The sequence below is a fragment of the Microtus pennsylvanicus genome, chromosome 3 (genome assembly GCF_037038515.1).
Source record: "Microtus pennsylvanicus isolate mMicPen1 chromosome 3, mMicPen1.hap1, whole genome shotgun sequence".
Classification (NCBI taxonomy): domain Eukaryota; kingdom Metazoa; phylum Chordata; class Mammalia; order Rodentia; family Cricetidae; genus Microtus; species Microtus pennsylvanicus.
The window spans coordinates 80423172-80440949 of NC_134581.1; the positions used below are offsets into that span (position 1 = coordinate 80423172).

The 17778-nt window shown below is 49.0% G+C and overlaps 1 protein-coding gene across 1 annotated transcript in view; it reads right to left on the reverse strand.

Annotated features, from left to right (window-relative positions):
- Clmp (CXADR like cell adhesion molecule) overlaps positions 1-5912 on the reverse strand; it is a 106952-nt gene extending 101040 nt beyond the window's left edge. Inside the window, exon 1 of the mRNA XM_075966284.1 lies at positions 5742-5912. Within this exon, the coding sequence (XP_075822399.1) occupies positions 5742-5766 (25 nt within the window). The 5' untranslated portion in view covers positions 5767-5912. The remainder of the gene's footprint in view (positions 1-5741) is intronic.
- Between the last annotated feature and the right edge of the window lie 11866 nt (positions 5913-17778).

Sequence of the window (17778 nt, forward strand, 5' to 3'; positions counted from 1 at the left end):
GATTTGGAATTCCTAACTAGTATTATGACTTACAGAATCCTCTCTTAATGTGGCACAAATAGGCTTAAAATACAGGATTACATTTGCAAACACAAACACAAATTCTAATCTATGCAAGGAACCCACTGAGCTCTATACCTTAATGGCAGAACTTTACAGTTTATCATGTGTAAACTATAGATAAAGAGAAAAAAGCTGGGGCGGGGAGGGAGTCAGCAAGATAGTTTGCTTCAGAGCCAAACCTGATGTCCTGAGTTCAATCCCTGGAACCCTTATAACAGAAGGAGAGAACCAACTCCTGTGGGTTGCTGGCCACCAGCTCCCCCACCCCTCACACACACACACAAATAGTTTTGCTTTTTTTTTTTTAAAGCAGAGGGTTTAATGCTGATAAAGAGTTTTGTACGATAAACCCTCAAAACTGGTCTTTCCTTGGCGCTTCTCCTTTCAGTTGTCTTGTAGGTAACTTTGCTTAGAATGAAGTCCTTCTGGTAAGTATTTGGGTTATAAAGTCCCCAGGCACAAGCATCTGGCCATCACTCTGACCTTGAAAGACATTCCCTAGCTCTCAGAACGTCAGAGCAATTGTGGGATTAAAGTCACAGACTGCTTTGTCCCCAGTACTTAATTGACTGCTAGGGGTGCATAATCATGGCCACCAATTGCTACACTTGGGCAGTACCCGAAAACAAAACAAAAGAACCAAGCAAGTGTGGTGGTAAAACCACATCCTTCCCAGAATTAAAAACCGGCAGAGAATCGCAGGAGATAGCCCTGTAAGAAAGCCCAGAGAGGAACTTCGTCTAGCATTCTTGTTTTAGAGGAATGTTAGGAAGAAACTGGAGACTTGGGGGTGTGTGTGTGTGACGTGGTGTAAGAAGCCTGGAACAACACTGCAAAGTTATGAAGGAATAGGAGCCACTGACACCCCTTCCTGTTCCTTGTGTGCACACCACATGTTTGGAACTTGCAGTATGAAATATTCTTTCTTTTCTGAATACATCAAACATGACACTTCAGAAAATTTCCAAGATTTCCAGTTATGATGGCTAAATTGAAATGTTTCAACATCTGCCCTAGTTTTTCAAGCAGTTTCTCAACATGGAAAACCATGCCAATCACTCAGCATTTAGCTCATCTGCCTGGAACACTGGAAGGCCAACTGGGATCCTAAAGCTTAACTGTGCAAGAGGAAAGGGGAGGAAAGACATCTTCTACCTCACGAATGTGGGACAGGACTCATCATGGAATCTGCGTGCTGGTGTTGACTCTTTTACTAAGCTAGTTGGGAATTCTTAGCCAACTCTCTCTGAACTTCAGTATGCTCTTCATCACAGAAAAGGTAGATTTTGATAAAGGAAGAATTTGGGTTTGTTGGACATCAACGAACCCCTGGAGATCATTGGAAAATCTGATGTATGTACATGTGTCTTCCTCTAAGACAGTGAGTGGGTCTCAACCTCCCTAAAACCACCACCCTTTAACACAGCTCCTCACGCCGTGCTGACCCCCAACCATAACATTATTTTTGTTGCTACTCATAACTGTAATTTTGCTACTGTTATGACTCATAGTGTAAACATCTCATATGGGGGATATCTGATATATGATGCCCAAAGGGCTCACGACCCACAGTTTGAGAAATGCTGCTTTAAGAAGTGATTTTCATTAGATTCTCTGAGAGGTCTGAGTTCAAATTTTTTAGAGTCATGGATTCTGGTACTTGCCTAGATTTCCCCCCACCCCACTCTCAGCTATGAGAATTTCTGTGTCTGTGTTTCAAGACATCTGTCCAGTAGTTCACCATCATTAGGCGCTTTGATCCATGTGTTGCACAGCTGACACAGGACGAGACACGAGTCCACTGGGATCCTAATGCTATTGTGACCATCATCAATAACGTGGGAAGAGGAGGGAAAGACGTGTTTCCCACTCAGATATGTCATTGCCCTACACACCCATGAACTATGTATGCCAGCCTGCCTCAAGTTCATTGCTGGGGAGCCAAGTTCTTCCCCTGGCCTCTTTGAATGAAGTGTTTATACTCAGTATTTAAAGCAATGGGTACTGGGCTGGGGATGGGGCTCAATAGGAGAGAGAGAGAGAGAGAGAGAGAGAGAGAGAGAGAGAGAGAGAGAGAGAAACCTCAATGGCTCTTTTATTACATGCTAACCTAAAAGTTAAGTTTTTTTAAAAAAATAATTTATTTTTATTTCATGTCCATTCATGTTTTGCCTGCATGTATGCTGTGTGAAGGTGTCAGAGTCCTTGAAACTGGACTTACAGGCAGTTATGAGTTGCCATGTGCGTTCTGGGAATTGAACCTGGTTTCTCTGGAAGAGCAGCCAATGCTCTAAATCGCTGAGCCATCCATATCTCCAGCCCAAAAGTTAAGTTTTAAAATGACAAAAAAAGAAGAAAGAAAGAAGTGAGAACTACTACAGACCTGTAGGTCATAGAATCATTGAAAAACTTTTGAATTAAAGATCCTCCACCCCATCCCCTTTTTACACGTAAGAGAGATGGAACCAGAACCCAGAGAGCTCACCACTTTCCAGTCCAGGCTCCTTGCTTCCTATTGGTTACCCAACAAGACAGCAGAGGGTAGAATGGAAGGTGTGGATCTTGTGGGACACAACCATGGCAACGATTACAAGAAAGCGGGGGGGGGGGGACCAAGCCAGACCTGAATAGTGAGAGATGGCTCAGAATGCTATCCGAAGGGGCTAGATTCACATTGAAGAGTTGGGGTACGTGGCCTCACTCACTAGCAGGTTCAAAACAAGCATGAAGCCAACTGATCTACCCTTGCTCAGACTGTTAATCTCTCCCATACTTCCCAGCTCTCCCGCCAGTCTGTGCAGTTTCTACAAAAAGAAGCTTTAATGCAACCGCCCATGAGAGAAACATCATGAAAAACTCCCCCTTGAGAGGATCAGTAGAATAAGAGAGGATTTTTTACCCCCAGGTAAGTCTGAATTTTAATTTTGGCTTTTGTGAGGAGTCCTCAACATCCCCAGGCTCAAAGCCGGTTTACAAAGAGGAGTGGATCCAACCAACACAACTGCTTTCCTGGTGTGCTACTGACCCAAGGCCTGATGCCATTTGGAGTGGAGGTGCCCTTAAAATCCCTCCCTTTTGATGACCGTCTCTGATTTGAATAGTTTAAGCAACTTAGATCCAGGACATCACGAGTCTGAATCTGTTAATGGCCAGATAAGGCAAAAATCAGGTGTAGATGAAGATTCATGAGAACTTCAAGCCAGCCATCCTTTCTCTTCTTGAAGGCGGTTTGTTTGTGAGTTTGTGAGATGGACTCGGAGAGAAATCAAGCTGGGAATCAACTCAGCATCCTGTTTTCCCCACTAAAGAAATGATTACATGCTGGGCAGTGGTGGCATATGCCTTCAAGGCCAGCCTGGTCTACAGAATGAGTTACAGGACAGGCTCCAAAGAGACAGAGAAACCCTGTCTTGAAAAACAGACAACAACAAAGCAAAAGGAGAGAGAGGGAGAAAGAAATGATCACACACCTAGTAAGAGCTCAATAAAGAAGGAACCAGGACGGGAGCGGTGGCTCGGTGGCTGAGAGCACTTGCTGCACGTGCAGAGGACTCGGCTCAGTTCCCAGCACTCATGTGGCAGCTTGCAACTGCATAACTCCAGCTCCAGGGGATCAATGCCCTCTTCTGACTTCCATGGGGCAAGAGGCACATACATGGTGCATATAATATACATGCAGGCAAAAACTCATACGCATAAAATAAGCAAATCTAAAGTAAAACTTAAAAATAAATAAAGAAGGAACCGTGAATAGTCATAGCCTCTGATCTCTGTCTCCGTCAGGCCCTTCACTGCCTCTCCTCCCTCACAAATTAGATGAGCACCATTGATGGCCACATGCAGGCCTACCAGCTGACCCCAACCACTTGAACCAAGTCACTGGCCACGGTGCATGGCACACCGTGCACAGTCTGCCTTCAGCTCCCACTACACCGTGCACAGTCTGCCTTCAGCTCCCACTTCTGCTCATTATGAGCCCGAGGCTTTGATGGCATTCCCTGACCTCCGTATACCTCGATTTCATCGGCAATATGAGATTAGGCCTAACAGGTCTCCAGTGGGACTGGTGTGAAGAACAGAGTTATTAACAAAACCATCCACAACAAAGTGCTCAGCATAAAAAGGACTCGCATGACAGTTGTCTCTACTAAGGCAACTCTGCGTTTGATTCTATTGCACATCTGAGTTTTGGTAGCTTAGAGGTGTGACTCGGGGAGGTGACTCCGGGAGGCTGACAAAGGTGCCGTCTAGCCATGCCAGCTGGGCTGCAACAATTGGCCAATATCTCAAAGAGCTGAGAAAGGAGCCCCTCCCCTTCCCTCCTTGGGCCATAGCTCTCTGCCTATACCGTAGTGGTTACCAGCCTGGGGGCGGTACACAGGCATGCCAACCTGTGTGTAAGTTTTCAGAGAATGTCTGCAAGCTCTGGTCACCATGCCAGGTGGCTCTTTAGATCTCCCTCACCTCTACTGGTTCTTCCGGGCTCCAGTCTTTATCCAACACCCAGAGATACTGGCTCTCAAACCTGGGGACACCCTGAAAACCATCTCATTTTCTTGGGGGGAAAGCTAAGGAAACAAATCTGCCCAGGGTACCTGGCTAGTCAATTCAGACCCACTGGTTAGCGCTCCTCCACCCTGGGGTCCGCCACACCTGGCATACTCTTCGGATTTCTGAACTCCGGCTAACTTTGGGTTTGGACTCCAGGTGGACAGGATCCCTGCTTCCTCCCACATGCTTGGACTTTGTTGGCTTGTCCCGCTGCCTTCCTGGCCTGGTCCTTCACAGGTTCGGAGACCTCCTCCAGCTCTTTGCAGACATCCCTTCTGTGCCCTGGTCCACAGAGCTGCCTGAGTCCAGCCCAGCCGTACCAGCCCGTGCCTTATGACATCCCCATCTCTGGAGACCCTCCTGGTGGACACCGCCTAAATAAGGACCACCCAGAAGGGCTCTCTCTGCCCCGAATCAGGTTCAGAAGGGGGCAGAGTCTGGTCTTTCCTTCTGTCGCCTCCTTTCTGCATCGGTTTCAAGGACTCCAGACTCCCTTCGCCCAGGCTCTTCACATTCCTGTCTTCCGTTTTCTCTGCTTCTCTGGCTTTTCCTTTCTCTCCTTCCCGGGGTCGCATTCAGCCTGCATTTTCTGGGGGGTCACCTGGCTTCTTAGTGCCTCTTGCACCCTGTCCTGTTTCCCTCTCTACCCTTTGCTCCTTCCTTCTCTCCTCTCCTCCCTCCCGCTTTCCCTTCAACACATCTGTTTCTAATCTCAGCGCTCAGAGGCGCCTGTTTGAAACAAAAAGCTCCCCCCACCCTCAAAACCTGGCACAGAAAACCCTGGATGAACCTTTCCTCCCCGGCTCTCCACTTTCCCCTGGTACTCCTGAAACCAAACCGCTCGCTGAAAAGTACCCTCCACACCAAACCGTTCTCCGCTAAACTCCACCAGGAAACGCCCCCACCCCGTAGCTGGCTGGAGGGCCCAGATGTGTGAGACATTTCGATGGCCGACTGGGCGGTCCTCCGCTGCCAGATGCGCCCCTCGGTGGCGCGGAGGCAGGGACCGAGTGGTTGCGGCACTCCGGGACTGCAGGGACCACAGTGCTGAAGGCGGGTCTCCACCCAAACGCAGGGTGGCGTTTGCCCAGGGCCATCCAAACTCCCGCCCTCCCCAAGACACTCACCTAGCCAGAGGAAGAAGAGGGACATCCCGATCCCCAGACACGGACACTTCCCGGCTCAGCGCTGCTTGGCTGCAGGGCGACCGAGCGCAGCCGACGGACCTTCTGCTAGCAGGGCGCGGCGCCTCGGGGTGCGCGCGGGGGGCTGCAGCCATGTGCGGGCGCTGGCCCCGCGCCCGGGTCCCTTGCGCGCTGCGCTCCCGGGGCACCTAGGGCTTCTAGCCCTGGCTCCACCAGCTTGCGCCGGGACGGGGGCCGGGCCCTGGGTCAGGGAGGAGAAGGCGAGGCGGTAAGGCGCTACCGCTTCGTGGAACACTTTTCCCTGTTTGGAAAGAAAACCGACTGGAGAAAGAGAAAAAAAAATTGAGCTGGAACCACACGGCTGCCTCCTACCGCAGCCCCTCCCTCCATCCCTCCCCTCGCCCTCCCTTCCTTTCGCTCCCGCCCTCCCTTTCTGCGTTTGGGGTTAGCTGCTGGGGCTGTTTTACCTCCCACCCGGGAGGGAGGGCCGAGGCCCGGGGTGATCGAGGGGGGCGCTCGGTGCCAATTGATGCGGTACAGGAGAGAATCCGCAGTACTTCGGCCAAAAGCCGGTGAATGCGGCCTTCTCAATTCTGTCTTTTCTCTCCCTGATCGCTCTACTCTTTTGTATATTTTTCTCCCTCACAATGCTCTATGTTCTCTCTCTCTCTCTCTCTCTCTCTCTCTCTCTCTCTCTCTCTCTCTCTCTCACACACACACACACACACACACACACACACACATTCACTTTTTTTGCGGGAGGGGGAGGGGGAAACAGGGTCTCACTATGTAGCTTTTTGTTGGCCTGGACGGCTATCTATGTAGACCAGGCTGGCCTCGAACTCACAAATCTCACAGAGATCTATCTGCTTCTGAGCGCACCAGCACACCGGATTTTGTTCACATTCTTGCTTCTTCTCATCTCCTTCCTCTTCTTTCTGGTTTCCCCAGCCTCCCATTTCTCCTCTCCGGTCCCTTCTAGGTCTGGTTAGGTAGGTATGAAGTTACTGGAGTCACCATGTAAATAGTGGGTTTGTGCAGTAGTAGGTCATTAAAACAGTTTTTTTCTGGCTTTCATGTGTGGACCCTTTGCTGCCTTTGCCTTTGCTCCTTGTCTTTGCTATTTACAGTCACCGGCTGTTAAATCTGCACAGGGCTGAGCCAGCCACTCTTCCAGAGAAGTGGAAATCTGAGGTTCAAGGAAATGGTGATGCATTAAGATGCAGACCTATATCCTAGCACTTGGGAGGCTGAGGCAGGAGGATAGCCAAGAGTTCACATCTACCCTGAGCTAATTTAGTGAGTTTCCCAGCCAGCCTAAGCTAGGTGTAACCAGCTTTGCAGGGATAAAGAAATGACAGACCTGTGTCCTGCAATCTGGCTGTCAGGCTTTTAAAACAATGAATCCCAATAAACTGGAATTCCCCCCAGGCATCTCATGTTGGGAGAAGAAAAAGCATAGTGCCTAGAACAGCCAGGGAGAAAACTTTTCTCCTGGAAAGGAATTTGCAATGTGTCGCCGCCTTACTGCAGAGACAGAAACTCAGTGATGGGCAGGCCCACACCTCGACTGGAAACTACATACAAAGAACAACTCTACTTAAACACCAGCTCCAGAACACAGCAAAGATGGACTGGGGCAGAGCATTGTGGCTCTATTCCTCTTCCCAGTGTGGCTACTGCCCTTTTCCTGTCCCAGGAGCACTATCTAGGAGGTGGGCAGAAGGCAGGAGACTGGCGGGCACACAGGGAAGAGCCTGGAGTCATTCTTGCTGCTTAATCTCCTGTAGGAGAGAGCAGAGAAGAAAGGTGGGGCGGGGGAGGGGTGCTGCTCAGGTGTCAGAGCTCTCCCCCCAACACTTTTCCTTGTGCTGTGGAAAACCCTAGACCAGATCTCTCTAGCTCCAGCCCATTTATGTCCCGGAGAACTGGCTGAGGGTGCTGCCACTCACCTTTAGTCCGGCCTCCTAGATTGGGAGCTGGGGCCAGAGCTAAAGCAGCATTCAGCTGGGCAGTTAACTTGGGAGCTGATCCCTCCTCTCTGGCTCCCTTAGCTTCTAGGACTGGCTTAGCCCTTCGCAATTGTACGGTAAGTCAGTCCCATTTCACAGATGAGGAAAGTAGAACCCAGGAGAGATCGCATAACTCTTTCACTAGCTAGAAATATTGTCAAAAGTCTGGGTTGTTCTTGGGGTTTGGGGATATTAGCCAAAACACTTCCTTTTCACCCACCCACTTCCTTTCCTTCCCCACATTCTGCCCTGACAATCCAACCCAGGCTTTATGTGTGGACTTTCTTAGTCTATTTTAGAGGGTAAGAAAACCATCTCTTAGTAGGGTAAAATATCCTTCTCTAACTTGGAAAATGTTAAAATTCTTCCATTCCAATAATCGATAGCTTAAATATACTATTTTTTTTTGAGACAGGATTTCCCTGTGTAATAGTCCTGGCTATCCTGGAACTCACTCTGTAGACCAGGCTGGCCTCACACTCACAGAGATCTGCCTGCCTCTGCTTCCCGAGTGCTGGGTCTAAAGGCGTGTGCCACCACCGCCCAGCTATCTACTACCTTTCTGACACAATTTTTATTGCTTCTGTCGGAATGTCACATCATGCACCCCAGACCACCCATTTCCTAGTCCCTACACAGTCACCACTCAATCCCCATAGAGTCCCCCACAATAGAAAATTTTAAAAATTAAAACCAAACAAAACTAAACAAAAAACCACTTAACTCTCCCATCTTTCCCACCGCTCCACCTCTCTTGGGAGCGGCAGGTGGGTCACACAGTAGACCCTTTGGTTTGTTCAGCTTTACTGGCAAATGTTCATTGCGGTGTGTTGTTGGTTTGTTCAAGACGTCTGGCTTCTGGTCCACTGTCAATACTGGACTTTCACCAAAACGCCTAGCAGATATCTGTTGCCCCAGTCACGGAGATCCTGCAACTATGGTTCCGCAGGACCAGTCCCTTCACACATTCTGACAATCATAGGTGGGGTAGATACTGGGGTGAGCCAACTCAAAGCCCTAGATTTGGGTCTAGGTGGTAGCTGATCTGGTCAGTCTGGGGCAGCTAGGACTGTCTACCTTGGTCAAGGTGAGGAGTCGGCTCTTCTATCCCCATGCCATCAGGGCCAGCTCTCCCATGCCTGTGGTGAGGGGTGGGGCTGTCTCTCCTGTGTCCAGCTCTCCTTTGTGGGGCCAGCTCTCCTGTGAGGGGCAGAGCCAGCTCTTATGCTTCAGTGGCCAGTAAGGGTCATGGCCAGCTCTCCCATGCCTGTGGCGAGGGATGGGGCCGTCTCTCCTGTGTCCAGCTCTCCTGTGAGGGGCCAGCTCTCCTGTGAGGGGCAGAGCCAGCTCTTATGCTTCAGTGGCCAGTAAGGGTCACGGCCAGCTCTCCCATGGCCAACAAAGCGTGGTGCTGGCTCAACACAGCCTTCAGATTTCAACACACATGGTTCCTATGGGTCATGGTAACATGGGTCACGGAGATCAACCCAGACCTCAGCTGCAGGAGGACCATGGACCTTCCGAAGCAGATGGGCCCTGGTGTCACCATGGCCCCAGTGCACACCACCCATATTAGTATGGCCCCGGTGGTACCAACATGGTCTCAGGTGGTTGACCAGATCCCAGGTATCCACATGGTTCATGGTGGTAACAGGAGCCATGGACAACAATTGAGACCCTGGCTGTTGTAGGACCATGAACCCATACATGTCCCTGAGCAGTAGTTTGGACCTGGATGTTACCATGGCCCCAGATGGCAGCACAGTCCACTGAGGTCAGCATAACCCATTTGCAGTGTGGCCCTTGGACAATAACATGGCCCCAGGTGGCAGCCCAGAACCTGGGCATCCACATGTGCTTCAACATCCACAGAAGCACAGACATCAACACAGACACTGGCTGTTGTAAGGTCATGGGCTCAGACATGGCCTTTGATCACAGCTTGGGGCTGGACAGTACCACGTTCCAGGGTGGCAGCACAGACCATTTAGATCAGTACGGCTCCAGTGGCATAAGGCATATATCCAAGTGGCCCATGGCCCTTGGACACCAACATAGTCTCAGGTGGCTGACCAGACCCTGGGCATTCATACAGTTTTCAGTGGTAACTGGAGCCATGCACATTATAAAATATTTAAAAGGTTTATTTGATTATGAAGTAATTTTTTTGGGGGGGGAGCTGGTGTCTGAGACAGGGACTTATTGAATGATATCCTTGGTTGGCCTGGAACTCACAATGTAGTCCAGGCTGGCCTTGAATTCATAGACAGCTTCCTGTATTTGCCTCCAGAGTCCTAGGATCGAAGGTGTGTAACATAGCAGGCAATTAAAAAAAAAAAAACAACAACTTTAACCACTTAACTAATAGGGTACAGCCACAACTATAAGTTGCATATGAATATGTTGAAAAGTGAATTCTTTATAAAGGCTGAGGGAGGCAGGAAGGAGACTGTTGGAAACATCCTTTCCTGCTATTTCTGGTTCGCAGTTTTAAAAAATGCTTGACATCATTTCAGACACACCCAGAAGTAGTAAAAACAGTACAAAAGTCCCTGGATGCCCTTTCCTCGGTTTTTCCTCTTTATTGCTTTTTAGGAAAGGTGCATTTTGTAAGCTTCTAAAGCAGCACTTTTATTCCGCTGCGACCTTTCTCTGGCTGGAGGGATGTGCCTCTGAAGACAGACATGCGCAGGCCTGGCAGATGTGGGTTTAGATCCACATCATCCGCGCTGAGGGAATCAAGATGCCTCCGGCCCAGGGTTGTTAGTCAGCAGAGATCATTAGATCTTACTGTGCTGTGATCTTGAACACCCACTTTTCCCAAGTCCAAATCTTGTGACCACTAGGAAGCTGATGCATCTTCCTTGGGTGGGGCTCTTCCGCTCCAGGAGATGACTGACCTCAGTCCAGCGTAGAACTTCTGGGGACAGTTTGTAAGAGTTTCCCACTGGCTGCCCATCCTGGTTCCTCTGGGAGAATCCAAGGATCTATGTGGCACTCTTATCTTTCGTGGACCGTCACGTCCAGTGGGAGAGACGACTTCAATGTGTGAAATGGTTCAACAACAACGCAAGGAAGTAATGCTGTAAAGTTTCCAAGTTAACCCTGACAGTAAAAGCGAATGCTGGGCATTCCAAGAAAGGAAAGCACACTGTGGAGGAGCAGGGTTGGAGAACAATGCCTCTGTCTCAAGGATGAACAGAACTGAGATAGAGAGAGGACCTGGCAAGGGCCCTGGGCCAAAGGCATGGAGTCTACATGTTTAGGACATACTGATTGAAAAGTGAAATGAAAATTGAGTGTGGAAGCAAAATACCCTGGAACGGGGGACTGAAGTAAGAGGGTGACGGCTTCTGAATGTCAGGCAAAGGGACTGGAATTTGTTCAGCATCTTCTCATCAAAACCATGTTAACAGGAAATACCTTGATGACCACAAAGTTGGTGATCTGTGAGCGGGGAACCTTAGCATCTCCCTCACTAACCTTCATCTTCCCACTCCCAACTTTCATGTAAACATTAGACAGTGTCTCAGTGTTTTGGTTTTCTGTTTGGTTGGTTGATTGGTCTTCGTTTTGTTTCTTTTGAGTCCGAGTCTCATGTAGCTCAGACTGACCTTAACCTTGATACACAGCTAGCAAGACCTCAAACTTCTGATCCTTTTGCTTCCAGTTCCGATGTGTTTACATTACAAGTATGCACACGCAAAGCCCAGCTTGTCTCCAGATTTTGTAAGGAACTTTGAATATACAGCTTTATGGGTTGATGAGCTGGAGATATATCTCATGTAAGAAACCCATGTCCAATCCACTATTCCACATTAAACCGGCATGGCGATGCACAGCTGCAATCCCAGCTCCAGGAGCAAGAGACAAGAGGATTAGAAGTTCAAGGTCATCCTCAGTTGTGTAAGAAGTTGGAGGCCAGTGTGGCTACCTGAGATCCTGCCCTCCAAGAAGGAGGAGGAGGAGGAAAAAGAAAGGAGGAAGAGGAAGACAAATTAAAAGGAAGAGAAGAATGAGGGAAATGAAGAAGGAAGGAAGCGCTTGTAGCTGTTTGTGGGGCAGGTGTGTGCAATCTCTGTGTGGGGGAATCATTGTGAGTGTGAGTTTGACACTGGGCTATAGGGTGAGACCCTACCTCAAAACAAAGACACACATCTTTCATTCTTGCTCTCTGGGGTGCCAGAGAGTAGCACCTTATATCTCCTCTAGAAAAGTACTAGGGCCTTCATGGGGTTGGGTGGAGGGTGCATGATGCTTTGGAGGTGACCTAGGAGCGAGTTAGAATGTTTTGCATTTAATACCTGATAGAGAAACACGGGGAAACAAAGAGAAGGTACATGGAAGAGAGATTAGACAGGGCAAACTGTCTAACAGTTACTGTGTGTGAGGGCCGGTGGGGAAGGCAGAAGAGGCACCAAAAGTGAGGGTAGGAGACCTAACAGTGTTCTATATGCCGAGCTTGTTTCCTTTCGAGACAGGGTCTTGCTGCATAGCTCTGGCTGGTTTGGAATACGTTATAATATGTTATATAACGTGGGGTGACCTTAAACTCATGAATGTCTTCCTTTCTTTGCCTCCCATGTGCTGGGATTGCGGGCATCGGTCGCCACACTCGGCTTTCTATGCGCTAAGATAAATGGCAACCATCTATGTGCTCTATAGTATCACATTACAGTGAGGAAGCCGGGGTTGGGGAAGAAAACCAACTGTATTGCACGCCATAGGTAGTAAACAATTAAGCCAAGTCGTAAAGCCAGAAGAGTCAAACCGTCTTAGACCTCGCTGACAAACCGGGGGAGTTGAGCAAGTCAACTAGTCAGGCTAAAACTAAATGACTCAATTACTTTGAGAGATGGTAATGTTGAAGGAAGGCTATCATTATCAGTCCATCTGTCATCTAGATTCCTGTTTTTTTTTAATTGATAATTCAAAGTTGAGGGTGTAACTAAAAGGCAAAGCATATGCCTACTAAAAACAAAACAACAGCAAAACAAAACAAAAAACCCTCAGCAAATCCACTGGGTACCCAGTATGGGCCAAATACTAAAAATCAATGGTGCCTAAAGAACAGTTGTCCTTGCTCTGAAGAGTGTGGTGTGAATTAAGGGAGACGATGTGAAAAACCAGTCCATGGAATGAGAGAGTGCAGCTCACAGCAGGACCCTGAGCGGAGTCTGTGCATGGATGTCAAGGACAAAAGTCTGGGAGAAAAGCCTGTGAATTCCTTCCCATCCACAGAAGCCACCAGGTGAGCTGAGCTGGGTGCACACAGGCACATCCGGAAGGTCACACAGGAAGAGGCAGCCGGACCCCAGCAGCTTTCTTCTGTGGGTCCCCTGCTAGAGCACTGTAAACCCCACCCAGCAGGATAAAATGTCCAGGCTGGAATACAAGACCGCGCAAGGCTGTGCCATATACAGGACTCCTGTGCACTGTGGTGCCAGCAAACAACCAATTCCCATGGGTGCCACTTATGGTTGGCCTGTCTGCCATAGTGCTAACTGCTTAGCTAATGTTTGCCCAAAGCCTTCGTCCAATTTGTTGTGGAAGAAATAGCTGGATGGGGTTTCGAGAGTCCTGGATTTTACTGGGTTGATAAAGATTCCTCACACAAAATATTTGAGGTTATCCTTGTCAATCCATTCCATAAAGTCACCTGGAAGAAATCCCGAAACCCAGTGGGTCACCAAACCCATTCACAAACACAGAGAGGTGTGGGCTCATGCCACCAAGTTGCAAGAATTGGAAAGGGGCCGTGATTGCACACACTCTTGGTGACTCTCACTGTGCCATGCAGCTCGGAGAAGGCATAATTCTTCCAAGCTCCACCGTCACTGCTAACATAATGATGCTTGTGAAATTCATAGCCCACAAGCAATTTAGGTTGACTGAAAAAAGAAAGGAATGTCTACAAACTGAGGGGCAGAGGGCCACAGCGGAAAGACAAAGACCTCTGAGATCTCCCCATCCCACTGGGAACTATAGACCACATCCCTCCCACGAGGTACTGAGGATGCCACTCCGAGCATTGCACATGCTGGACTCATGGGCAGCAGCTGGGATAGCTGCAGCAACACTGTATCCTCGCAGATGAGGTTCGGACTTATGAGGATGAGGATGAGTGGGAGGATGGAGCTGTGGGCGGAAGGGAAGGGTTCTGGGTCGGAGGCAGCAGGTTCGGCAGCTGTGTTAGTCCTCTTGAGTCATTGCACCTTCCTGGCCTCAGCCTAGCAGCACCATGGAGAAGGCGCCTGCTGCAGTGTCTAACACATACGAGACTTGGTAAATATTTGTTCTAACCAAAGCTGAAGTGGAGTGCATAGAATTCCATTCTGTGCAGTAAACAGAGCCAATTTCTGTCTCATTTCCTTTTCCTACTCAAACAAGGTTATCTTTATATATTCTTTCCTCTCTCACAAAGATGCTTCTCAACCTGGCTATTCAGTGTGTTTCTTTTTATGGCTGGACAGTAAGAGGCCCCAGTTGGCTTTCAAGGTTTGGCCAGGGTGACTTTAATGGAGGCTGTGCCTGGGGCTAAGTAATGAAGTGTTCTCCTCACCCTGGGAGAGAAAGTGGCTGTTTTCTTCCTGAGGGTCAGGCTGAGGAAGAGGTAAGAGTGTTCTGGATCCTGTTCTGTCATCACCTCCCACCTGTGGGGTCAGCTGAAGAGGCAGGGACTTAGTGGTCGCTGTCTCTAGGAGGATGTTTGTTCACAAAGAAAATTAACACCGCTGCCTCTGCAGCAACACCCAGGATGTATCCTTCTACTCTTGGGTCTTTGAGGGAGGCATGGGCAACTCAAGGAGCTGATTCACAGCGGGAGCCCTTGGAATTTCTTCCTCCTCCTTCTCTGGGAGCAGTGTGCTCGGGGCTTTCCAGCCTTCTCATCCTTCCCCTTTTAGCTCTCATGGAACTGAAAATGTGCCCGGTAGTCCAAAGTGCATCTGTTAGTCTTCATCATCAGCACGACTGGCTTGGAATCGCTATGGAAACACACCTGGAGAGGGAGTTGTGTATGAGGGTCTTTCCCAAAAGGTTAACCTGAAGACTCACCTTGAATGTGGGTGTCACCATCCAATAAACTGGGGCCCCAGGTTGAATAAAGAAGAGAAAGCCAGCTGAGTACCAGTGTTCTCTTTCTGCTCCCGATGAGCTGACGCATGCTCCTTCCAAAGTAGCATGCTCTCTCTGCCACAGTGGAGTCTCCCTCCATCTCTGCGCCAGAGCAAGCCTTCACTGCTTTTGGCAGGTGTTGCATCACAGCGGTGAGAAAGGTAGCTAATCCCGTGGTTCTCAACCTGTAGGTTGTGGCTCCTTGGGGTCAAATGACCTTTTCAAGGGGGTCACATATCAGATATCCTGCATATCAGATATTTACATTACAATTTATAACAGTAGCAAAATTACAGTTATGAAGTAGCAATGAAAATAATTTTATGGTTGGGGGTCACCAACCACACCATAAAAAACTATACTAAAGGGTTGTCTCATTAGAAAGATTGAGAACCACTGCTCTAATCCATTGTCCCTAACCTGAGCACAATCCTTTAACCCCTCTCTGCTTGTGTGATTTCATAGTTGCCTTTCTCATTTGACTGTTGAGAAGGTTGCTAGAGTCCAGGAGGAAGGGTCCCAGTACGGAACAACTTGGTGCTCAGATTGGCTAGCTCCCTTCTCTCTTCCTGTTAAGAAGTGCCCACGGTCTGTGTCCCTCTGCAGCTCCTACTAGCTGAGGGTCCTTTCAGGTCTCAGAAAAGAGGATGGCACCTTCTCCCTCTTTTAAAAATAAGTACAGTCTAGTGATCGCCTAAGAAATACACAGCAAAAGGGATAGAGAAGAATATTCCTCAACAGGGCATGGTGGTGCATGCTGTATTCCCAGGAGGCTCATGAATTTAAGGCTAGCCTCATCTACAAAGAGAAACGCGCTCTTAAAAATAAGTAATTATTTTTAAAAAGTGTTTTAAGGCCTGGAGAGTGGACTCAGCGGTTGAGAACCCTCACTGGCTGCTCTTCCTGAGAACCCAGGTTCAATTCCCAGCACCCAAATGGCAGCTCACAACTGTCTGTAACTCCAGTTCCAGAGGATCCAACATCTTCACATAGACATGTGTACAGGCAAAACGCCATTGCATATGAAATATAAAATAAAATAAAAAGTGTTTTTAAAAAGAGTATCCCTGTATTGTTTCCTTTCTTCTCATTTTTCTCCATCTTGGAGTCGGGGGAGTAAAGGAGAGGGGGGTTCATAGGATTCATTCTAGCTGATCATGCTCAGAATTGCCCCCAGGACATGCATGGGAGAGCTAAGGCCAAGCACCAGGGCTCAGATTCCCAAGGTGACAGGAGCATCAGAGAGACCTGGCCTCAGGTCCTTATTTCACAGTGAAGGACAGTAGTAGCTCAGAGCGGACATCTGTGCAGAACCTTCCTCTGACTCCTAATCGCATGCTCTTGCCACTGTCCCCCTAACTGAGCTGCTGTGGTTGCTGAGTGGCAGCTTTTCCAAGGCAAAGGCCACCTGGAGGGTGAGCAGATCCATGCCCACCTTCATTCTGTAATCGAACCGTGACCCGTTTGAGTTTTCTCCCCTAAGAATCCAACATCATTTCCCTCTGCTGCTGCGTAGGCACCTGGCAGAGAACAGAAATTACCAAACCGGAAGACAGAAAGGTCTTTATCTTCCCAGCTAGGCTCCTGCCAGCGTGAGGACCTGAAAAATGAGCCCCGGCCTGAGTCCACAGTCGCTCTGTGGCTATGCAGCTGTTCAGCCGGATGGCCCCCTGAGTGCCTTTGAATCCAGCTTGCTCATCTCGTAGCTGGAGAGTCACCCACGGGAAGTTCTAGCTCAGGATTTAGCTCCAGTTGGAGGTGCAGGCAAGTGTGCAACCAAGCTGCCCTATTGTGAGTCCTCTTCTCTTCCTAGAGTGTGGACAGACAGCTCACAGAATGGCTGCTCTTCTCCCCAATGGACAAGAAATGAGAATAGAAAACTAGATGGTGGCCTCTGGCAGAGAAAGGTGTGATAGAGCTGATGGAAAAGCTGGGATTCTTTTTTTCTCTCTCTCCAAGCATTGAATGAGGCTTAGCTGAAACCATCCAATGAGACTGGGGAGGATACAGCACATACAGAGCCCAGGCAAGTCTTGGGGTCCAGCCTGTGAGAAGCTTATGGTTTGTGGCTGAGATGCTCTGTGCTGACAGCAGCTGCTTGCAGCTGCTCATTGACAAGACTGATGTGTGCAGTGGCCAAGCTCAGGAGACAGGAGATGGGGAGGAACATTTCCCAGCCCCCGCAAGCAGAGAGACTTGTGACTCAGAACCAGGGCCTTGCATCTTCCCCAGCCATACCATTCCTAGGAGGTGGGGGAAGGTAAATGACAGCTGTGGCCAAAACCAACAGTGTTCAGCAGACAGCCAATGGCGGAGGGTGGATGTCAGCCAACCAAAATGGGCCCTTCCAGACATCACCCTTACTGAGCCAGCTTGAACAAATTATGAATCGCTGTGGCTTACTTACCTATCTGGAGAAAGCAAGGAAGTTATTGCCTTGTAAACCTCGGTTCTTCATGAAAGTGAGCTGAACACGACGAGGCGTCCACACTGTGGGTTTGGCAGAACCTCGCTGGAGGCCACCATTCTTTCCCATGTTACTCAGCTGCAGCAGAGAATCACTCAGCTCCCAAGCCTTTGGTGCGGACCTGCGCTAGACACAGCAGATAAACAGAGGAAACCGAGCCTGCGTTTTCTCTCCCTACCCAGGGAAAGCACGAAGAGACATCGATACACAGTGTTTACTGCCTGTGGCAGGACTTGAACTAGGCAAGGTTGGGGGAGTTTCCAGTCTTACCTTAATAGCCCAAGCCTCCCCACTATTCCAAACCACATTAAGGGAATTTATTTATTTATTTTAAGACTTATTTATTTAGCTGGACAGTGGTGGCACACGCCGTTAATCCCAACACTTGGGAGGCAGAAGCAGGTGAATCTCTGTGAGTTTGAGG